The 22841-nt window shown below is 46.8% G+C and overlaps 1 protein-coding gene across 1 annotated transcript in view; it reads left to right on the top strand.

The window, feature by feature from the left end:
• Positions 1-11055, top strand: part of MROH2B (maestro heat like repeat family member 2B) — a gene marked incomplete at both ends in the record, with an annotated part of 50969 nt that extends 39914 nt beyond the window's left edge. The window contains 12 exons of the mRNA XM_081089672.1: positions 238-395; positions 890-1016; positions 1756-1943; positions 2743-2883; positions 3255-3369; positions 3940-4086; positions 4329-4511; positions 8240-8395; positions 8723-8857; positions 9251-9353; positions 10458-10523; positions 10949-11055. Of these exons, the coding sequence (XP_080945798.1) occupies positions 238-395; positions 890-1016; positions 1756-1943; positions 2743-2883; positions 3255-3369; positions 3940-4086; positions 4329-4511; positions 8240-8395; positions 8723-8857; positions 9251-9353; positions 10458-10523; positions 10949-11055 (1626 nt within the window). The remainder of the gene's footprint in view (positions 1-237; positions 396-889; positions 1017-1755; positions 1944-2742; positions 2884-3254; positions 3370-3939; positions 4087-4328; positions 4512-8239; positions 8396-8722; positions 8858-9250; positions 9354-10457; positions 10524-10948) is intronic.
• Between the last annotated feature and the right edge of the window lie 11786 nt (positions 11056-22841).

The raw sequence follows: 22841 nt of genomic DNA, 5'->3' as shown, positions 1-22841 counted from the left end.
GAGCAGGCCTAAGCCAGCATGTGGTCATCCCCTGAGGGGTCCCAGACTGTGAGAGGGCACAGGCCTGGCTGAGGGACACCCCCCCGCACCCCCTTGAGTGCACAAATTTTTGTGCACTGGGCCTCTAGTCTTTTATAATTCACCAACCACCAATAGGCTGACCATATCCGCTCTGAGCCTTTCACGTCCTAGAGGGAAAATGACGACGTAATGCTGGCTTTGGCTTTTTCTTTGTAGCTGTTGGAGATCTTGGGCATAATTTACTATCACCTGCCAATCCTCAGGCAGAAGGAGGAAAGTTTTCAGTTCATTCTGGAAGCCATCTCCCAGATAGCCAGCTTTCACACGGAGGCAGTTGTCGCCAACCTTTTACAGAAGCCTCTGCCCTTTGACAGGTAGATTCTGACTGACCTGGTCCCTCCTCCCAGGAAAGGCCACCCTGCAGGGCATCGGGGAAGGGCTTACTGTTTGAAAGGTAGCGAACAAAGGTTGAAAATATCTCATTAATTTAAAAATGAATGCTTCCCCTGCTGTGTGTGTATATTTATACATATACATATATATACACTCATTGAGCAATGATGAGATTTTTTCTTAAATACACCATAGGAATACATGAATATTAGAAAGTGAATATTTCTCCTCTTTTTGGTTGCCCAGAATTCACCTTTTTGAGAGGCTTCTGTCTTGGTGGACATTAGCAAACCTCAGTAACCCAAGGCCAGAATGCGGGGTTGATAAGTAACAGCCTTATTGCCCCCAGGCATGCTAACATGTCCCTCTGCCTCGCAATGCTGGCTAGACATAATGTGGTTTTAGAGTGAACCCGATGGACACGCTCCTACTCCACGGAGTCGTGCCTTCTCCGCTTGCTGCCCTGCTGCCCTAGGGACACGAAGACGCTGTGGAGGGCTCTGGCTGAGAACCCCGCCTCCAGCAGCAAGCTCTTGCGAGCCTTGACCGTCAAACTGGACAGTGGGTTAGAGGACGACCTGGCGGGCATGGACGCCATCTCAGTGAGTGCGACCTCCCTGCCCACCACAGGCCTGTTCCCACCCGGAACTTGATGATATATCGTTTGTCACACTTCACCTCTCCTGCCCTGATTTTAAATCAACTCCAGTTTATAACAGACAAATGAGCAATCATTGTGTCTGTGGCTACCATTTTCAGAAGCAAATTCCTCAGTAGCCCAAAGAAAATCTGTGTTTCCGCATTTCCAAATTTGTCTTCAGGGTAGCTGAAGAGCCCCTCTTTTTTTGAAAGACTCCACTGCTGGAGCACATGTCATTTCACCTGCCATGTGGAGCTGCCCAACATGGCAGCCCAGAGAGAGAAACATAGTCTGAGCTGAGAAGTTTTCAGACCAAGCCTTCCTTTTTTTAAATTTTTTATACATTTTGTATTGATTTCAGAGAGGAAGGGAAAGGGAAAGAGAGGTAGAAACATCAATGACGAGAGAGAATCACTGATTAGCTGCCTCCTACACGCCCCCTACTGGGGATCAAGCCGCAACCTGGGCATGTGCCCTTGACAGGAATCGAACCCAGGACTCTTCAGTCCACAGGCTGACGCTCTATCCACTGAGTTCAACCAGGGTGGGCCCAAGCCTTCCTTTTCTATGTGTTTTTACCATGAGCGTGGCCAGCCTGGGAGGCAGTCATTTGGGGAGAAACAAACTTGCTGATCAGCGCAGTGAGCGAGTGTCCTAGGAAGAAAGGAGCCTGTCTGACCAGGGGTCCTTTCTCCCCTCAGGTGGCCTGTGCTATCCAGGAAGTGGTATCCATAGGCACCCCTGTGACCACCTTGTACCCACAGCTGTTCACTCTCCTCCTGAAGCTGGTCAGCTGCACCCTGGGCCAGAAGATGCCCACTGCTGCCTGGAGCTACAGGCGGCGGGTGATGCAGCAAGGGGAGCGGCAGCAGATCGCGGACCCCTGCAGGCAAGTAGCCAGGCAGGGAGGGCCTTCTAGAGCTGTCCTGATCGCAGGGTGCAGAGCCAGGACTGCAGAAGTCAAGGCCAGTGCCTTCTGGCACAGCCTCAACTACCCATGAAGATATAGGGCTCTACCATCCCTAAGCCGTGGAGCAAATTTCCCCAAGCCCATACCCAGTGGAATTGCCCAGAGCAGTCACAGAATGAATGAGCAGCTGTCTTCTTCCCAGATGTCCCACTCTGTTTCCTTTAGTTGAGACATATATATTATATATGCATATATTATATATATAATTTTATTTTTTTAATTTGATTTCAGAGAGGGAGAGGGAGAGAGAATCATTGATTGGCTGCCTCCTGCATGCCCCCTACTGGGGATCGAGTCCACAACTGGGCATGTGCCCTGACCTAGAATTGAACCATGACCTCCTGGTTCATAGGTCAACAACCACTGGGCACCAATGGTCACACACTAGCCATTGCGAGATGCATCCTGACTTCTGAACTGCTGTTTCAGAATTAGTGAAATATGGTCTTTTTCAGTTTCCATCCTTTAGTGCTTCATTTTCTCATGAGAGGTTGGTGAGATTGTGTGGCATTATTTACCAGCTCAAATCATCTCGATGTTCCCTTTGATCCCAAAACTAAAGTATGAGGTCAAGCTGCCTGTGTTTCCCTGGCCCAATATCCATTAATGCAGGAGTGAGGGAGCATTGTGGGAAAGAGGAAGAGTGAACCCGGGATATCTCAGTGACTGTACGGGGTTGACTTACTCTTGTGATGCCAACTGGCCTCCCACCCCTCAGGCTCTCAACCACAACTCTGAAGTGCGTGCAAACCCAAGCCATGAAAGAAGGCCTGGCCAAGGAGTCTGACGAAGGGGACAACTTATGGACACTGCTCCACGGTCCCAGCACCCACCACATGGGAGTGTGTGCACTGGCCAGGTAACCTGCCAATGTCCAAGAACTGCATACAAAGGAGAAAACTCAGAACAGGCAACTTCACTGAGAGCAGTTGACCCACCAAGGGCTTATATACAGTCAAGGAGAAGAAACAAGGAAGAAGGATCAAAGGGGGTTGGGAAGAGATGGTAGGATCATCCCAGAACTCACCACCCCCTCAAAAAACAGGGATACATTGAACAGTTCTAGGCACGTTGCATTTACCAGTACATTGGGCTCTTGGTATGCAATCTCTTTCCTTGAACATTTCTTCTTAGAGGACTTATTTTCCTGATAGAGAAATAGACTAAAATTTCCTCCATTGTTTAGCAATAAACAAGCCTTTGCTACAGCTGGAAGCTTGCGTTTTCTAGGAGCATGGCAGTGTGGCACCATGGAGTCACGGTGGACATCATGGGGAAGCTCCTCCCATCGCTCACCTCCTCCTCGGAGAACTACCGCATAACCGGCACAGCGTTCTTCTCTGAGGCAAGGCCAGCTGCCTTCACAGCAGGCTTGTGGGGCCCCTGCGGTATTTCTCTCAGGGACCTGCAAGGGGACCTTTGGTAGTGGAGGAATCCAGCCACTTCCAGAGACGTGGCACCTGAGCAAGGAGTGAGAAAAACATAGAGCCCACCCTCAACCTCCTCCTTCCCTCTGGTCTTCAAAAGCCAATCTCCCAGGACAGAGGAAGGTGGAGAACAAATACGAGAGGGATAAAACCAAAAGGCATATTACTGTCCCCCAGACTCTGGGATAAAGGCCGTCCCGGCTGGTCCAGAGAAGGGGCATTGTCAGTAACTCCTGGTTTCCCATTTAGTGTAATTAGAAGCATCTTCTTCACTGGGCATTCTGTTGTCATCACCAGATAACCTTGACCTGTGGGCTGCTCACATCTAGAGCTTAGCTTCTGCAAGATTTGCTTATTCACCAAGGGCCCTTCCCCCTCTGCTCCATGAGCAGCTGGGCCACCTCTTCAACTGTAGTTCTGGTGCCTTTGCCACTCTCCTGAAGGGAAGCCACTCCCTTAACTAAAGGGGAGGAGTGTGTTGATTTCAGCTCATGAAGGAGCCGATCCTTTGGAGGCACTGGAATCTCCGTGATGTGCTGATCTTGATGGATCAGAGCGCCTGGGACTCCAATGCCACTTTGAGGCAAATGGCCATCCGAGGGCTCGGTAATACAGCTTCTGGAGCCCCTCAAAAGGTAACAGGAGGGTTGTGGGGGGTGATACTTTATTTAAGTAGAGTTTGAAATACTTGTTTACAAACCCACTTCTGGTTGCAAGAAATTAAGGGCAAATCCCAATAAATTGCTGAAGTTGTAGCTCTTGATTTGCAGTACCTGTGACCCTAACAAACGTTCAGTCTCCTTGTCTGGGGTCGTCTACCCTATTCCAGATACACATACAACAGTTTTTCAGATTGAGCGACTCTATTTCAAAATAGGTGCGGAAGCATAAGCAGCTAATGTTAGAATCTGTCATCAGAGGGCTGTACCACCTGGCCCGCACCGAAGTCGTCTGTGAGAGCTTGAAGGCTCTAAGGAAGATCCTGCAACTGCTCACAGACCGAGACGTGAGCTTCTACTTCAAAGAAATAGTGCTGCAAACAAGAACCTTCTTTGAAGACGTAAGTGAGCCTGTTCAGGAATCTTCCCTACCCAGAAGAAGTGAGTGAACACAAAGAGGTTCAGGTAGTGCTTGTAGCAGACAATGTTGGTGTCCCATCCATATTCCTTGGCCTGCCCAGAGGTCACCTGCACAAAGGTCACCTGAACAATTCCTCTGCAGGCTGTTAGCTTCCTGTGTCTCTCTGTGTAAGGGGACACTCTGGCCCGGGGATCCTAATTGGTCTGAGCAGGGTGGACTGGACATTAGGAAAGGACCCTCAAAATGATAAGAAACAGGAGTTTGTAGAAAAACTCCCCAGCTTCCTCGCCCCTCGGGATTGAGCTCCACCTTCTCACAAGAGTAACACACTCATTAATATTCCCTGTTGTAGCTTTTGTCTCTTCCCTATCACATTCCCATTTCCCATCATGCTTCCTGGGCTCACCTCCTAAAGACCTAAATCAATTACTTACATCTAAATCCTCATCTCAAAGTGTGCTTTGGGGGGGGATGCAAGTTACAACAATACTCAGTACCAGACTAGGGCCCCCATATGACCTTGTCGCCTCCAACACTGTCTTTTCCACATCCAGGAGTCAGAGACTCAAAACGCTTACGTGGTTCATTTCATCCAGAAGTCAGTAGGAACCAGCTCTTGGGCCAAATCTGGCCCAGAGCATCTTTTTGTGAATTGGGTTTCACTGGAACACAGCCACACTGGCTGTGTGGAGCACGCTCACTGGTTGCATAATGTCTGTGGCAGCTTTCCCACTTCGTTTGCAGAGTTGATTAGTTGTTACAGAAACCAGATGCCCCACAACGTTCAAATGATTTACCGTCTGGTCGTTTAGGGCAAAGTTTCTCAAACCCCTGATCTTATAACCCGAATCTCAGAAAAACACCAGGCAGCCATCCTGGGCAGGGGGAAGGCCATTTTCCTTTATAACTTCTGGGAAGTTTGATTTTATGATTTGTTTTTGGTGTATTCACTGTCATCAGTGTAAAAATCTATTTCACATCTAACTTAAATTGATATTTTTGTGATCTAAACCTGTTTTTTCCATGTTGTGTTGTCAGAGGAGATGGAAGACTGCTCGTTGCCTCCTTCTGAAACATTAAGGCTTTATTCAATTACCTATTTACCTCCAGTCTCCAGACTGGAAAGTCTTTGTTTCCTTCATTATTCATCTTAACCTAATTTTTCAGCTCCTGCAGTATTTTACAAGCCAGTGACTATGTTGTACTTCTCAATGAGGCCAGAGAAATATCAAATGTTATCTAAAGAAAAAGTACCTCAGATCTCCTCTTTTCCTAGTCATTCACTCCTTTTTAAAAAATCTTACCCTTTCTTCATGACTCTTTGGCAATATATTAACCGTACAGACCTCCAGGTTTTAGCTTGCAATATATGCCCGAGTCAGTAATTCTCCAGTTTCGTATTTGTCAGTGTCCCTTGTTTACTTACCTGCTAGCCTCAGCCTGACCTTTGCAAAGATCTTTCTGTTCATTTCCAACTACTTTCTCCACTGTGTCAGGATTACTCTTAATTCCCATCTGGTTCTCAAAAATGTTTACTTGGCTCCCATTCAGGTCAGTATCTTCTGTAAAATAACAAAATGTGCTCTTTTTTTCCATTACACAGACAGTTGACCATCTTTAACAACAAAGGTCTGAACTCCCTCCTGCAGAGCCCCATCTGTTTGTTAGGTTTCCTGGGGTGTTTGTTGACCCAGCAATCATAATTCTCTTAGATCTGAGCCTCCAAAAGTCACACATTCACCTGCGACATTAGTGGTCGAGATCATCTTTTTCCATCTTATTGCAGAAGAAAAACAATCGAAAATCTTGCTGGTTAAGTTAGACCTTTCTCATTTCTACTATGGATCAATTCCATTGCATTTGCATAAAAGTTTGATAAAACTTGGGTCATAGCAATGACATGCAAATTATTCTCCCGTAATGCTCTCTTTCTGCAAACATATTTAGCTGTACTTTATGATACTTTGCCCCTGTAGTTTCTACAGATTAAACATACAATTTTGTGATCTCCAAATCCCCCCCCCCTCACCTTTTCTTCAATATTTAAGTATTTTCCAGGACTTTGAAGAACATGGAGACACTTTGATGAAATGGTAGAACAGAAAATAAGGCTGTGGTCCCAGCTCCAGGCCCAGCTTGCTGCTATTTCCCACACTGTCACCCTGAGCAATCACCTCACTCTCTGTGACTCGTCTTCTCCGTTCAGAACAAGGACATTAAACTTCAATGTCTCTCCCAGCACCCAAAACCCTTGTGCTACTTCTCTTTTTTGCTTTTTCATCATCCCAATTAGCTGATCCTTCCTCAAACTATCATGAGGTCATCAATTTTGGAAAATTCAAAAGATTTCTTTAAGTAAATATCTCTCTACTTTTGAGGCACTCTGTTATTAATTAGTCTTCTTTCTTTTTTAAAAGAATTCCTTTTGAAAATATATCCTGACCACATTCCTAGGACATTTAAGGAATATTTCTATTACACAAAGTTACATCTTATATATTCACTTAACTTTGCCTGCCCTTTCACACAGACCAGCATTATGTTTTCTGGACGATCTTTTTTAACTTCCCTTTTCATGGCATTTTGTTTGTGTGTCCACTTATGCATTCAATTTGCCTTCAGAATTAACTCCTCTACCTTCTCTTTCTTTCTCGTATTCATGGGAATGCTTTTTGTTGGCCCTTGTTTATTTCTAATCTAAATATTATTCTGCTACTCGGGACGACTTTTTCTTTCATTCCTCTGCCCCTACATGAGTATTTTAATCTAATTTTCTAGACCTGGGGTTTGGAGAAAAGCACTCTGGAAAATTCCTCCAGGTTTGTTAGAACTCTAAACCATATCGGCAAAGTATCTGAGGTAATAGCAGGCATCTTTCTCCACTACTATACCCTATGATAGTTAAAAAATCATTGCCTACCATTCAGGACAACAAGCAAAGAAGTTCCAGAATCTCACATATGCAAGAATAGAGCTAAGCACTTCTTTCTTTGTCCTCTCTCTTTGAGACCCAAAGCTCAAATTTCTAAGCTGCCTGTAATTTCATTAGAAACTATTTGCACCCAGTCGGCATGGCTCAGTGATTGAGCGTCGACCTATGAGCCGGGAGGTCACCGGTTCGATTTCTGGTCAGGGCACATGCCCAGGTGGTGGGCTCAATCCCCAGTGTGGGGTGTGCAGGAGGCAGCCAATCAATGACTGTCTCTCATCATTGATGTTTCTACCTCTCACTCCCTCTCCCTTCCTCTCTGAAGTCAATAAAAATATTTTCTTGAACACGTATTTGGGAACTTGGAGAAGGTCCTGGGCCTTGGACAGTTTAGATTAGAAACGCCATAACCCTAGGCTCCTGATGCAGTCAGGCTGATCTGTGTAAATACAAAATAAACAGGAACTCTCCCTGGCTTTCTGCTCCCTGCTTCTCATTCCTGTGGTCACATTTCCCCATCAGCCACTCAGAGGCAGCAACCAAGTCTCCGGTTCTCTGGTGTCCCTTAAACCCTTGGCCCAGAGTCATTTAAACTTTGGTCATGTGGGTTAGCGAGCTGCTGGGAAGGGAGCATCTGGGGGCTGTGACCGGTCGGTGGCCATGCATGGGTTCCAGCCTTCCTTTGTGAAATAGGGCCGGGCAGGGTGGGGGTGAGGAGGGGTTCTGGCTGGAAATGGCCAGAAAGGGGGCTCACCGATGACTTGCATCTGTCGCCACAGGAGCAGGACGATGTGAGACTGACTGCCATTGCCTTATTTGAGAATCTGGCATCCCTAACAGGAAGAAGGTGGAAGATTTTTTTTGCAGAAGAAATTAAAAAGAGCATGATTTCATTCCTTCTCCACCTCTGGGACCCCAATCCCAAGGTTGGAGCTGTAAGTGGCTCCTGCACAGACCCCTGCGCCTTCTCCTCTCCTGCGGCCGAAAGTGCCCGCACACCCAGTGGCTGGGCTGGAGTCAGAACTGAAGTCCCCACTTGCAATTGACCCTGAAAACCACTTCTCCAACCCTGGCTTCTCTCGTGCCACCTCTTCCCAAGCTTGCTCTTCCATCCTTGAATCCGGGAAGGTGCCAACCCCGACTAGGAAGCCCTTCACGTCACTGACTTCTACTGCTCCTTACCCAACACTAGTTGACATGTCTTCCTCCTGGGAGGGGGTGCAGCACTGTGGACTGTGATGCAGAAAACTCTTGTCTTTCAGGCTTGCCGTGATGTCCTGGTGGTCTCCATTCCTTTCCTGGGCCTCCAGGATCTCTATGGGGTATTAGACCGTCTCCTTGACAGTCAGGATCCACCAAGGGCCAGGGATTTCTATAGGCAATTCTGTGTGAAACTGGTAAGTGTGCAGTCAATGTTGCCTGGAAAAATCACAGGCAAGAGTCCCAGCAAATCCCAGAAAGACAAACAACAGGGCAAGGGATCTCTGGCCAGACGCAGAACTGTCTTGGAAAGACGGCAGTGATTCTTGGTATTCTGCCCTATTTCCCAAGTCCTGGCTAGAATCTGTTCTAGATTCCTGCAACACGCCTGTCGATTAGACCCATAAGCCCAGTACCTTTCTGATTAAATTTAGGTTGGAATAGCCATAAGACATCTTCCAATAGAATAAGCAATGGCTGTGTGAGTTTCGCTGGCCTTTATTTTTTTCCTTCTTATGACCTCTCGGTTGCTGATTTTGAGAAAAAGATCTCTTTCTGGTTGCCCACTTTACAATACGTATCTCTTCTAGGCCAAGAAAAATCAGGAAATCCTGTGGATCCTCCACACACATTCATTCACCTTCTTCAGCAGTAACTGGGAGATGATCAGGAGTACAGCCGTCAAACTCACAGGTGAGGGCACCTCCACATTCCCCCCTCAGATGTGTCTGCTCTTTGCACCTAGTTGTGCTTAGACTGCAAGTTTACTCCAACTTGAAAACTGGTATAATGAGTATGACAAGAAAGAAGGAGAGGAGAAAGAAAGAAAACAAAAGAAAGAAAGGGAGGGAGAGGTGGAGTGAGGGAGGGAGGGAAGAAGGAAGGAAGGAGGATGGAAGGAGGATGGAAGGAAGGAAGGAAGGAAGGAAGGAAGGAAGGAAGGAAGGAAGGAAGGGAGGAAGAAAAAATGCTATATCTTGCAACATCTCCCTTCAAAGGAGCCTGTTCTCTTTGGGGAATGAAAACTTACATCTCCTGACTTTCCAACACTCAGTCTGCATTCTGGGCCCTTTGTGCTTCTTTTGGTTCCAAGTCATTGCTCCTTCTTTTCCCCAAGATTTTGCTTCAAACCTGCTGCCCCTGCCTAAATGTTTTCCTTTGCATCACTTCTTAACATAAACCATAGCACACCTAAGCTCAGTCAAGCTGAGAGCTTCAACAGCCGCTGGATGCGAGTGCAAAGTGTGTTGGTGTGGGGCCAGCAGACCTTGGCTCTGCTGTGTGACTCTGGACAATACACTTAACTTCTCTGTGTCGCCTCTTTGTCTGGTCTATAAAATAAAAGAGGATGTAGGTGAATCTCTGAGAACGCTTCTATTATGTAATTCTAAGTCTGTTCCAACTGATCAAGCCCACAGTGAACAGACCCACTAGCGTGGCCACTTTGAAGAGTAAGGATTCTTTATTCGATCATGTATATGATCCCACATCTACACTGTAAACTTTTTGAGGACAGGGACCATGTCTTACACACATTTGAAACCCTGGCAACCACTGGCCCAGCCCCGGGGAGGACACAGTACGAGCTTTCTCAAATGCACATCGAGTGTGTGATGGCACTCCAGACGCAAGAGTCATGATCCTCGCACCATCCCGGGGTGCGTAGAGTGCTGTATAGTTTGTTCATTCGCTAGCCAGACCGTTTAACCTCTGACCAGGTGCAGAGTCTGGCCTGACCCCTCACATGGCCTCTTCCTCTCTAATGAAGTCAGCATCTTTTTCTCCCGTTGATTTTAGATGCCATTGTTCTCAATCTGACCAACCAATATGTGGAGTTATTAGACAAAGAACAACTGGTCACACGTGAGTACCAGCCTCGGTTTCCGCCCAGGATTTTTTATTCTCAGAGAGAGAGAAATTAATGCTGCTCCAAGTTGCATGCCAGCCCAGAAACTGAAAATCCTCGTGCCCCATTGTTGTCTCCATTGCTCCCCGGATGCTGTAATCTCTCTGGGGTATAAGCCAAGCCCAGCCCCACCCTTTCCAGGCATCCTAGCCAATAGTTTTCCAGTTGGCTATTGATCATAAGGTCAGGATCTTCTCTTACCTCATTTCAGTGTTAAAACTCATTCTCAGCTTGTGGTTCCAAATCCTACCTTTTAGGGTAAACTGAGAGCTGGGAGCTGGAGCCCACCTAGGCCTGACCCTCAGTGGGGGGCCCGCAGTGCCGCACATCCTGGGCCTGGACTTTCCTTCCCCACTGGACTCTGCTATTCTCTCCATCTCAGGGCTCCAAGCACTTCGGCAAGACCCCTGTATCAGTGTCCAGAGAGCAGCCGAGGCTACCTTGCAGACCCTCCTGAGAAGGTGTAAAGAGATGAACATCCTTCCATAAACCATCAAGAAATAAACTGCTGTTCCCATAACTGACTGCTGTCTTCCTCCTGGTAACTCACAGGCCTGCAGCATCCTAAGGAAAGACCCGGTGCCTGGGTGGGGTCTCCTGCCGGGGTCACCAGGGAAAAGCCACCAGGGAAAAGTCACTCTCGCAAATTCACAGCCACACAGCTTTGCCACAGGTTAGCCCTCTCTCAGGAAACTCAAATCCCAGCAGATACCAAAACACGACAGAACTGGAAACCATTCCGCCGCCATTAAGAAGAGGGCCCCTGCTATTTCCGCACACAACCCTTTTTCCTTCTGTCTTAGCCATCTGTGAATTGCTACCCACACTCTTCTCTTTCTAATAACCAACTTGACAGTAAACTCTAATCTCTCTGTTCTTTCTGGGTAATAATTGATGTGTCAGGACTCTGATGGTACCTCTCTGACATTATGTTAAATCTCATGGTCTCCTCTCCATTTTCATCCCAGAGCATTCCTCCCCTTAAATTGTGTGTGTGTGCGCGCATGTGCGTGCATGTGTGTGTATGCACGTGTATGTGTGTGCATGTGTACTCATTTAGCACCACCACCATCCTGATTATTTATCAATAACATTATCCAATTGAAGTATCCCTTTACACACTCCTGTTACTTCCATTCTGATCTCTTCATCCGCAGACTCTTTGAGGAAGCATCTTTTGTTCTTGTAAAACTTTCTAAAGACCGAAGAAATCTTCTAGGTCAGAGATTTTAGGCCAGAGTTCAGTTATTCAATCGGTTAGCCAATATTTATTGAGTGCCTACAATGTTTAAGGCGTTTTTGTAGCCATGGGGGCTACAACTATGAAGAAAACGTATTTAAAAATTCTACCCTCGTGGAGCATATTCTATGAAATCTGTGTATCAATTATAGAGGCAGGAGCCAGCCTCCAGGGCAGTGTGATTCTTGCCTCCTGGGGTCTCAGTGGTCTCCTCCCGCGAGGAGTAGAAAAATAAAAATGGTCTGTGCAATCAATACAATAGTTCAGAAATGACGAAGTGTGACTTCCTAGGCAAGGCCATCAATGGCGTTGCACTCTCCGGAGTCACTCGCTTTGGGAGAAGCCAGCTGCCATGTCATGAGGACCCCCAAGCAGCCCAGAAAGAGTTCCAGAGCAAAGACGGACGCCTCCTGCCAACACCCAGGGCTAGCTTCCTAGACATTTTAACGCTCCATCTTGGGAATAAATCCGAGCCCCAGTGAAAGTCTTCAGATGATTGAAGCCTCAGCTGACACATGGCTAGGTGATGAAATAAAATACAGAATGCCCAGTTAAATCTGAATTTCAGGTAAACAATATTTTTTTTTTTTTTTTTTTTTTTAGTGAAAGTATGTCCCGATTATTGCATGGGACCTACTTAAAGAATTATTTATGGTTTATCTAAAATTCAAATTTAATTGAGCATCTTGTATTTTATTTGCTAAATCTGACAACCCTACTGCAACCTAATGACAGCCCCAAGCCAAAATCACTAAGCTAACCTCCTCCTGAATTCCTGAACCACAAAACTGTACGAGATAATACATCTCTGTTGCTTGAGCCACTGGGTTTTGAGGTGATTTGCTATGCACCAGTGGGCAACTGTCATACGGAGGGCTCATGATCCCACCAAAGTTATATGCAAATGTCTGAGTATAATTGCATAGGTGCATTTTCTGGGTAATGGCTTTCATTAAGTTTTTAATGGAGCCGGAAGTTGTTCCCAACCCTAACATGTGAAACGGAGCAAGGAAAGAAGGCAAGGAACATGGGTTGAGTTGACCTCTTTGGGCAGTTCAAGTCAAGTGGCTTTGTGGAGCACCTCTGCCCCGAGCTTTCTGCAGGGACAGATCTCTGTGCTGCACTGACCAGTGTGGTGGCCACGAGCCACATGTGGCAACTGAGCACTTGAGATGCGGTTTGTCCAGCTGAGGAACTGAATTTTCTTTTTTCTTTTTGAATTTTCATTTTTAAGTTTAATTAAATGTAAGTGGTCATATGTAGCTAGTAGGTACAATATTGCACAGGACAGTTTCAGAACATGGGACCAAGAGTTGTGATAGAATTTAGGCCGAGCCACCTAAGCACCACCTGAACAGATGTATAAATTCACTGACATGGGACCCTGACCAATCCTCTTTATAAATCCCCATGATTCCTCTCCACCCCTCTTAGCACCCAGCAGAGTCTTCCTCATCATCGATTTCTGGGAATTCAGGAGAATGGCCGCATGAAGTACACATCGCCACTGAGCCTTTATCTGTCTAAACCTGAATCTTAGAAAAATTCACCTTGACAAAAATTTCCAAGACTTTTTTTTTTAATCACATCCTAGCTCCACCTCTTAGAGCCATGTTACTCGGGGAAATCATGTGACTTCTCTGTACTCCCGTTGCAACATCTGTAAAATTAGGGTAATAATTATCTTCATCAAGGAGCTATTGTGAGGATTAAATGCATTAATGTACAGGTAGAGCAGTTAGAAACATGGCCCAGAGTCATTGTTAAGCAAATGTTAACTATGCAATATAAATATTAATAATATTAGCGAACGTATCATTAGAATCACAGACATCAACATAAGCTCAGTGACTGGTATAGAAAGCCAGCTGATTATGCAACCCCCAGGGGGCCATGTTCCTGACCTTGCGAGGCTGACGATGAAGCAGCCTCTCCCTGCATTCAGTCCAGCCCAGCAGCAGGCACTCCTTTCTCTGGCTGCCTCTTAGTCTCCGAAATAACCCCATCAAAGCCTTATAACTCGCTCTCACAGCCGACAGAGGGAGCCACAGTCAGGCTGTGTGACAGGAGAAATTTAGATCTATTTGCTTTCCCCAACAATTATGTCTATTAATTCAACGACTACTCTTCACTGCCACAAACCCTCTCCCCACCGCCTGCCTTCCCTGTGGGGCCTCCCTCGGCCTCTGCACTTCCTCTCCAGGGACCAAACAGGCCTATTCCCCAAGTGAGAGAGACTTCTGGAGGGTCTCGGGGAAATGGAATTACAGAGCAAGCACGTGCTCAAGTGCTGTAGAAGAAATTACCGAATCTGTTCGGCCTCGCTCCTGCGGCCAGCCTCGCTATTGTTAGCGTGTGTCATCATTTCTCAGCTCGTGTTTACTAGAGGCTGAGAGACCGCGATGTTCACAGGCCGCTTAACGGGCCAGCGCTGCTTTGCAGGGCGCTGAATCACGTTGTTTTGCAACTCAGTGCTCTGCCCTTTAACCCAACAGTGAGAGCCAGTGTTTTGCTGGGAAATCGGGGCCGTTGAGCTTGGCTGACCCTGCTAAGAAGGCAGTTTCACCAGAAAAGAGGAGAGCAAAGATCACAGATGGGAAGAAAGACCAGGCTCCCAGAGACGGAAGCCAGGGGAATTGCTTAATTGGAACTGTCCCTGCATGACCATAGTTTTAAAGGATAAAATACTAGACCAGCCACTTCTTCTGAAGCCCTCAAGATACTCTGAGATTATAGCAACGATTTTCTAATAGCGTTTTATTATGACTTGGTTTAGTCCTCAATCCCGCCATTATCCTTCATATTACCTAAGTATAGAGTGGACAGCACATAGTCGGTCAGGTATGGGAGCTAAGCAGGAGCTTGGATCTAGGTCCCTGACAGAGAGCACCTTTCTGGCAAGCAGTTTTATGTAGCTGCAGCTGGGAGTGAGCATTTCCTGCCATTTCTCTGTTTTACTCATTTATTGCAGGTATCCTTAAACTGGGATGGTACAAAACAAGGAGGGTAGTTAAGAGCAACATGAGGAAAAGATAGTGGGTTTTATTACCAAAATGTGTGTGTGTGTGTGTGTGTGTGTGTGTAAAAAATCACTAAGTCATGGCCTGAGAAATGGTATCTGCTTCTTACCTCTACTTTGTCAAACTATTTATTCAACAAAACATCCTTACTATTTGCGCTCCTTTTGAACAAACTTTCCTGGATTTTATTTATTGAATTATGTGGTTATCCTGAAAGCAAGATCAATTTGAAAACACAATTTTATGAACATCCATGACTCATAGCTCCTTTTTCCATTTGAGAGTCACCAAAAAAAAAACGAAAAAAAAAAAACAAACAAAAAAAAAACACAAGATAAGAAATCCATCCTCTGCATTACCTACCACTTCCTCCCAATATTCTCAGCGGTAAATCTGGAGGATTAAGCTGGCCAGTGCTCTAACACCTTCTTACCTGCACAGTGGTCAGAAAGTGGCTCTGTCTTGGAGGTGGAGAGCCTGGGGAATTGCTCATCAGCCTGCAGAACAGGTCAACCAGGACTTTACTTTCAGAGAGAGGAGTGGGGAGCTGGAGTTTACCTTTACCTTGACCCCAGTGGAACATCAGAAAATCATTAATTCCCCACATCCAACCCTCAAAGCTCTGCTCAGAGTTGGGATCATGTGACTGTGCCAGGCCTGTGGGCAGAGATGGACAGGCCTGTGGGCAGGACTTGTGGGATGACCATTTTCCCGTCTGTAACATTCTATAGAAGATAGAATAAAACCCCGTATGACTATCACAGAAAGGTTTTTTTAAGAGATAAAGATGGCTAGCTGAAACCGGTTTGACTCAGTGGATAGAGCGTCGGCCTGCAGACTGAAAGGTCCTAGGTTCGATTCCGGTCAAGGGCATGTACCTGGGTTGCGGTCACATCCCCAGTGGGAGATGTGCAGGAGGCAGCTGATCGATGTTTCTCATCGATGTTTCTAACTTTCTATCTCTCTCCCTTCCTCTCTGTGAAAAATCAATAAAATATATTTAAAAAAAGAAAAAGATGGCTAACTAGCAGGGCACAAATATGGAATGACACATCGAGTTATGCTGTATCTAGAAGACAGTGGGAAGCCAAAAGAAGTTCTTGTCCAAGGTAGTGGAATGATCAAATCAATGCGTTATCATGTGACTAACAGAGTAGGTAAACTGGTACATCAGAGAGTAGGTGATGGGCTTTTGGACTAAGAAAATATTATAAGAAGAAATGGCAGGACCAATTACTAGTAAGGAGATTGAAACGGTAATCATAAACCTCCCAATAAACAAAAGTCCAGGACCAGATGGCTTCACTGGTGAATGCTACCAAACATTTAAAGACTGTCTCATTAGCAGCACATTGACTCTGCCCTGTCCAGGAAGACAGCTCAAACGTGACATCCACAGGGAAGGAGCGAGGCCGGCGCTATCGTGAAGAGGGCAGCACTTCCCTGGCAGGCACCAGAGCCATCTTCAGGTTAGGTCTTCTGCTACCCAGCTGAGTGACTATGGACATGGGCATTTTATTGGGTATATACAGGCAGCATACTGAGCAAGAGACCCTCACCAGTCTAGAGGAGGTTTGCGTCCAGATCGCCACAAAGGTGCCTTCCTCTCACATTTAATGAATCTGTGCACCATGTCCATAGTAGGTTTACATCCAGATCGCCACAAAGGTGCCTTCCTCTCACATTTAATGAATCTGTGCACCATGTCCATAGTAAACAGCCAATCACTGCACTAAGATTTTTTTTTTACTGTTTTTTTTAGAGAGAGAGGAGGGTGAGAGAGACATCAGTGTGTGAGTGAAATATCCATCAGCTGCCTCTTGCACGCCCCCTACTGGGGATCGAGCCCACAACCCCGGGCATGTGCCCTGACCTGGAATCGAACAGGCAACATTTCAGTTCACAGGATGATGATGCCCAACCAACTGAGCCACAACGGCCAGGGCCAATCATAGCCCTTTTAAGAGACTCAAGATCCTTTGCAAGCCTCATCATTACAGCAAAGTATTTAATCCTATAGGGCTGCAATCATCCAGTGAATGGGCCTGTCCACAGTTTTCCATCACACTGACTTCAGGAGTTCCTCTCGGTGCTCAGTACGGCTCTTGATTAAATACTGTCCTCTTGCACATTTGGGTTGCACATGGTCTAACACTGCACCAATATGGAGTCTTTCATATTAGTCACTTTCTTTGGAGGATGTCTGATAAAATTTTCCTTTGATGAGAAAATTCCACCTCACTATTATTTTTTTAAATATATTATTATTGATTTCAGAGAGGAAGGAAGAGGGGGAGAGAGCTAGAAACATAAATGATGAGATAATCATTGACTGGCTGCTTCTTGCATGCCCCCCACTGGGGATTAAGCCCGGAGCCCTGACTGGGAATCAAACCGTGACCTCCTGGTTCATAGATCAACGATCAACCACGCCTCCCAGGCTCCACTTCACTATTACAGAAAATTCCTCTGACCTTTCTGCTCCCAGCCCACCTGGCCAGCTGATTGCTACATAATGGACACTCATTCAGTATCACCCAAGCTTTACTCTTCCAGCCATTCCCCTCTGTCTCGAACCTCATTGGTCTGTTATGCCCCTAAGCCCCCTCCCATAGATTCAGAACAAGCCTCCTCTCCCAGGGATGCATGGGAATAAGAGTGACAACAGTGCAGTCCTTTCTATTTGTCCATGCCCAGGAAATTGACCACAGCCTGTCCATCACAGGGAACATTTTATTGTTTTTCTCCTCCTGCCCACCCTCTCACCTTCAGCCCATTCCTTGTGAAACCATAGTCTCTCCATCTGGTCTGCTTGACCCTTGGCTGAAAAAGCCAATCTTCCTACATGATTGACGGTTTGACTGTAGATCTAGAGCTTTGCTGACAAGAACAAATAAAAGACAAATTGTAGGTGCTTCGGTTGTCGCGGCAGGGACTCCTATCATGCCATCATCTCTCTTGTCCCCAAATGTGCAGAATGCCTGAAAGACCGAGGTAATTGAAAGTGGTGCATGTACCTCTGGTTGCTCAGATGTTAACGGAAATTGCCTCCTACTGTGGTTGCTTTCTGGCTCGGTGTTCTGAAAGAGAAACAGGTCATTCTATTCCTGGCACAGTATTGAATACACTGTAACTAGTCCGTCAAGGAGAAAATTCTCAGTAGACTGGTAGATAGTGAACTATGGCTGCTCAGTTCTGCTAATACTATTCTAAGAATGGCCCAATCTCCCCCCACCCTCTCCTCCTCTTCTCATTTCTTCATTGTCTTCTCTTCTCTTGCCTCTCCTCCCTTCCCTCTCCTACTTCAGAGAGAGAGGTAGATACACCTGAACACACAGTTCATCTGGTACCCAAAGTATGTAACCTCTTAGTTTATGTTCTTTCTAGAGGCCCAGTGCAAGAATTCATGCATGGGTGCAATCCAGCTGGCCCACTCTGATTGGGCCGATCCAGCCAGGCTGGCTGGGGGGGAGGGGATGGGAGAGGTTGGCCAGCCAGCCCCGCCCCCAATGGGGGGGCAATAGGGGCAGAGGGCGGCCAGGGGAGGGGCCTCAGGTAATTAGCCAGCTGGCCCCATCCCCTGGTTGAACTCCTGGTCAAGGGGACAATTTGCATATAAGCCTTTTATTATATAGAACTAGAGGCCCAGTGCACAAAAATTTGTGCACTCGGGGGAGGGAGACGGTGTCCCTCAGCCCAGCCTGTGCCCTCTCGCAGTCTGGGACCCCTCAGGAGATAACAACCTGCTGGCTTAGGCCTGCTCCCGGGTGGCAGAGGGCAGGCCCAATCCCTAGGTGCAGCCCCTGGTCGGGCTCAGAGCAGGGGCAATTGGGGAGTTGGGGCACCGCCCCCTGTCATGCACAGAGCAGGGCGGATTGGGAGGTTGCAATGCCACCCTCAGTCACGCTCAGGGTAGGGCCAATTGGGGGGTTGGGGCACCGCCCCCTGTCACACTCAAGGCAGGGTTGATGGGGAGGTTGCAGCGCCACCCTCTGTCAAGCACAGAGCAGGGCCAATCAGGGGGTTGGAGCGCTGCCCCCTGTCATGCACAGAGCAGGGCCCATCAGGGGGGTTGGGGCTCCATACCCTGTCATGCACAGAGCAGGGCCCATCAGGGCGTTGGGGAGCTCCCCGCTGTCACTCACAGAGTAGGGCCAATAGGGGAGTTGGGGCACCACCCCCTGTCACACACAGAGCAGGGCAGATCAGGGGGTTGGGGCGCCGCCACTGTCACACTCAGGGCAGGGCCAATGGGGAGGTTATGGTTCTACCCCATCACACACAGAGCAGGGCCCGTGGGGTGGGGGTTGGGGTGCCACCTGGATCAGGGTGGGGGTCCCCACTGGGGTGCCTGGCCAGCCTGGGTGAGGGGATGATGGCTGTTTGCAGCTGGTCACACACCCTTCAGGGTGGGGGTCCCCACTGGGGTGCCTGGCCAGTCTGGGTGAGGGGCTGAGGGCTGTTTTCAGGCTGGTGGTTGACTGAAGCTCCCAACCGCTCCTTTTTTTCTTTTTTTTTTATTCTGGGCCAGCTTTAGCTCTGGCTCCAGCTCTGAGGCCTCCGCTGCTGATAGCAGGTTTCTGGCCTTTGTTTACCTTCTGTATTTGAAACAATGTTGCGATCCTGCTGGCTGAAGCCCGGTGGACTAAAGCAGGTTTCTGGGGTTTTGTTTAGCTTCTATATTTGTAACATAGTTGCTTAGAGTTGCAGCTCAGAGGCCTGCAGCGGCAGGCGGGGAACGTTGGAGTCCTCCGTCACTGAAACAAGCAAGCCTCATGTTCGCTTTAAGCTGCCTGGCTGCCAGCCACCATATTGGCTGGCAGTTAATTTGCATATCACCCTGATTAGCCAATGGGAAGGGTAGCGGTCGTACACTAATTACCATGTTTCTCTTTTATTAGATAGGATGATGACCACCTCCACTAGCTATTATACTTCTCTTAACATATGATCCAAATGCTTATGGTGGGTTAGTGTGTGTCTGTGAGTTTGTGGGTATAAGAAATTTTGGTGGGAATAGAGCAAATTATAAATTGTGGGGTTCAAAAATATTTATTAATACTTATCTTAATCAAAAGGAAAAGTGATTGATATTTATGTGCAGACACATAATACGCTGTTTCAGGGGGTGCTGGGTAAGCTAGCTGCTCAGCCTCCACAGCTCTGAGTGGCCACTTACCAGCAGGACGGGTTCACAATTCCCATATGAAGCTGAGATTAGCCATGACCTATGCAGTGGAGAGGGGGGCCTCAATCAAGCTAGTTGCCTAGTCTAGCTAGTCGCTGAGCAGAGTTTGTCATTTGTCAGATATTTCTGCTTGCCATTCTGTACCCCCAACATACCCCACCTAAACATCAAGAACCTTCCCTCTGTTTCAAGGGCACTACGAGGGCCTTAGGCTGGTAGGCGTGGGAGGAAAGTTCTGCACAGAGCTGCTGGGATGGGATTCACTGAATCTCAGGGCATTGACAAGCAGCACGCCTGTCAGTCCATGATTAGGAAGTTGGCGCTGCGTCACGGGAGGCACTGGACAATGCAATTAGGAGGTCATCCGAAGCAGCTTCTCTGCCCACGTGACTTGCAGGGCCACTTCCACTGAGTGATGATCTATAGGATATGGCTGGGCTCCCATGTACCTCTCTGAAGCTGGTAATGGTTAATGCACCAGCCAATCCCCTGCCCCCCTCTGTCCCTTCCCCCTCCACCGCCTAAGGTCCAGGTGATTTTAATCTCAGCACTTTCTACCTTCTCCTCCAAGACTCTATCCCAGTGATTCTCAACCTTGGCTGCACATTAGAATCACCTGGGAATCTTTTTAAAATCCTGATCTCTGGGCCTCATCCTCCGGAAATTCTGTTTCTTTGTTATGGGGTGAGGCCACAGCATTAGCAACAAAGAAACAGAATTTCTGGAGAATGAGGCCCAGAGATCAGGATTTTAAAAAGATTCCCAGGTGATTCTAATGTGCAGCCAAGGTTGAGAACCACTGCTCTATCCCATCCTCATCCAGATGGCCCTCACCTGGCCTGAGGCAGAGGGAAGGGCAGGCAAGAAAATTCTCACACTGCCTCTAGTTTTTTTTTAAAATTTATTGTTTAAAGTATTACATGAGTCTTCCCTCTATTTTCTTTGCCATCAGTTTTCATGGCATAAATAGTCCTTATAGCTTCCCTCAAAGCCCTCTCTTTAGCTATTTGAGACTTTATTTTGGAAATCTCAAATATTTTTAAAGATTTAACATTGTAAGTTATTTTCTCCTTGCAGACCCACTGACTCAAACCTAATTCTCTTATAGACAACTAGAGGCCCAATGCATGAAATTCATGCAAGAGTAGGCCTTCCTTCCCCCAACTGCTGGCACTGGCTTCCCTCTGGCACCTGGGACCCGGGCTTCCGTTGCAGCCCCAGCTTCATCCAGAGGTCATCCAGAAGGACATTTGGTCTAATTAGCATATGATGCTTTTATTATTATAGATTGTGAATGTCTCTAACTAGAGAAAAGGTCAAATATAGGAATGTTCAGGGGGGAAAAAAGGCATGAAATTACATATTTCAAGACAGCATTTCACTACAACCTCATTCACTGCTCCCCTCCTTCTCCAGCTGCTCATTAACCCCTTCCTTCTCCTTCACTAACTCTGTGAAACATCTTTCTCAAACTTCAGCTGTCAAATCTGCTAGTTCCTCTTTACAGGCCTCTTTCTCCTGTAGCATTTGACAGTGCCAACCACGTCTTCTGCCTCAGTTAGGAAAGGGGTGGGGGAGCAGAAGTAGTAGACACCTAACTCCAAGTTAGCTTAAGGCAAGAGGAGAAATTACTGGAAAAATACTGATCTCTCTTTTACCAAATAAAGGACTTGTTCAGCTCTTTGTTTTGAGATATGCACCTGGGTCTGGCATTTTCAAATCTATCCCCTGATCCAGGGCATAAAATAACTTCATAATAAACTCTAACAAATGTAGTTGGACTCAATTAAACATTTCTGTAATTATTGTTTTCAATCAGTGTAAACCTACCTCCCCATAACTTGCACATATTATATCTGAGTTGTCACTTGAGGACTATTTGGTATACAAAGCTGGACCTAGGTGAGACCTGGGTACAGCCATTGTGGAATACTGTAGGGAGGTTCCTCAAAAAGTTATAGGTAAAACTACCATATGATCCAGCAATCCCCCACTTGTGGGTTTATATTCAAAGGAATTGAATTCGGGATCTTGAAGAGATACCTGCACCCTCGTGTTCATTGCAGCATTGTTCACAATAGTCAAGATATGGAAACAACCTAAGTGTTTGACCATTGATAAATGGACAAAGAAAAAGGGTATTGATATACACTGGAATGCTATGCAGCCTTTTAAAAAAAGAAGAAGGAAGCCCTGGCCAATGTGGCTCAGTTGGTGGAACATCATCCTGTGCACTGGGAGGTTGCCAGTTTGATTCCCAGTAAAAGGCACTTGGCCAGGCTAGGAGCTCAATCTCCTAGAAGGGGGTGTGCAGGAGGCAGCTGATCAATGTTGTGCTCTCACATCCATGCTTCTCTCTCTCCCTCTCCCTTCCTCTCTCTCTGAAAATCAATAAACTATTCTTTTAAATCAAAAGAAGAAGTAAACAAAGAAAAAGGAGAAAGAGGAGGAAGAGGAGAAGGAGGAGGAGGAGGGGGAGGGGGAGGAGGAGGAGGAGGAGGAGGAGGAGGAGGAGGAGGAGGAGGAGGAGGATAAAACCCTGTATTATCTTACTTTCATGTGGAATCTAAAATAATCAAGTTGATAGAAGCAGAAGTTACAATGGTGGTTGCCAGGAGCTCAGAGGGACAAATGGGGAAATGATGGTCAAGGGTAGCAAGTGTCAGTTATGTAAGATGACTGAGTTCTAGAGATCCACTCTACAGCATAGCTGTAGCCATGTGTAAGATATAGTGCTGCTGGCTAACAATACTGTAATGGATGCTTAAATTTTTCTAAAAAGGAAGATCTTATATTGCCTTCCTACAATAATAATAATGGGAGTAGG

Source organism: Myotis nattereri, assembly GCF_964212035.1.
Source record: "Myotis nattereri genome assembly, chromosome: 4".
In the NCBI taxonomy this organism is placed as follows: Eukaryota; Metazoa; Chordata; class Mammalia; order Chiroptera; family Vespertilionidae; genus Myotis; species Myotis nattereri.
Note: the sequence above shows the minus strand (reverse complement) of the source record. Positions and strands in the feature narration are given on the sequence as shown.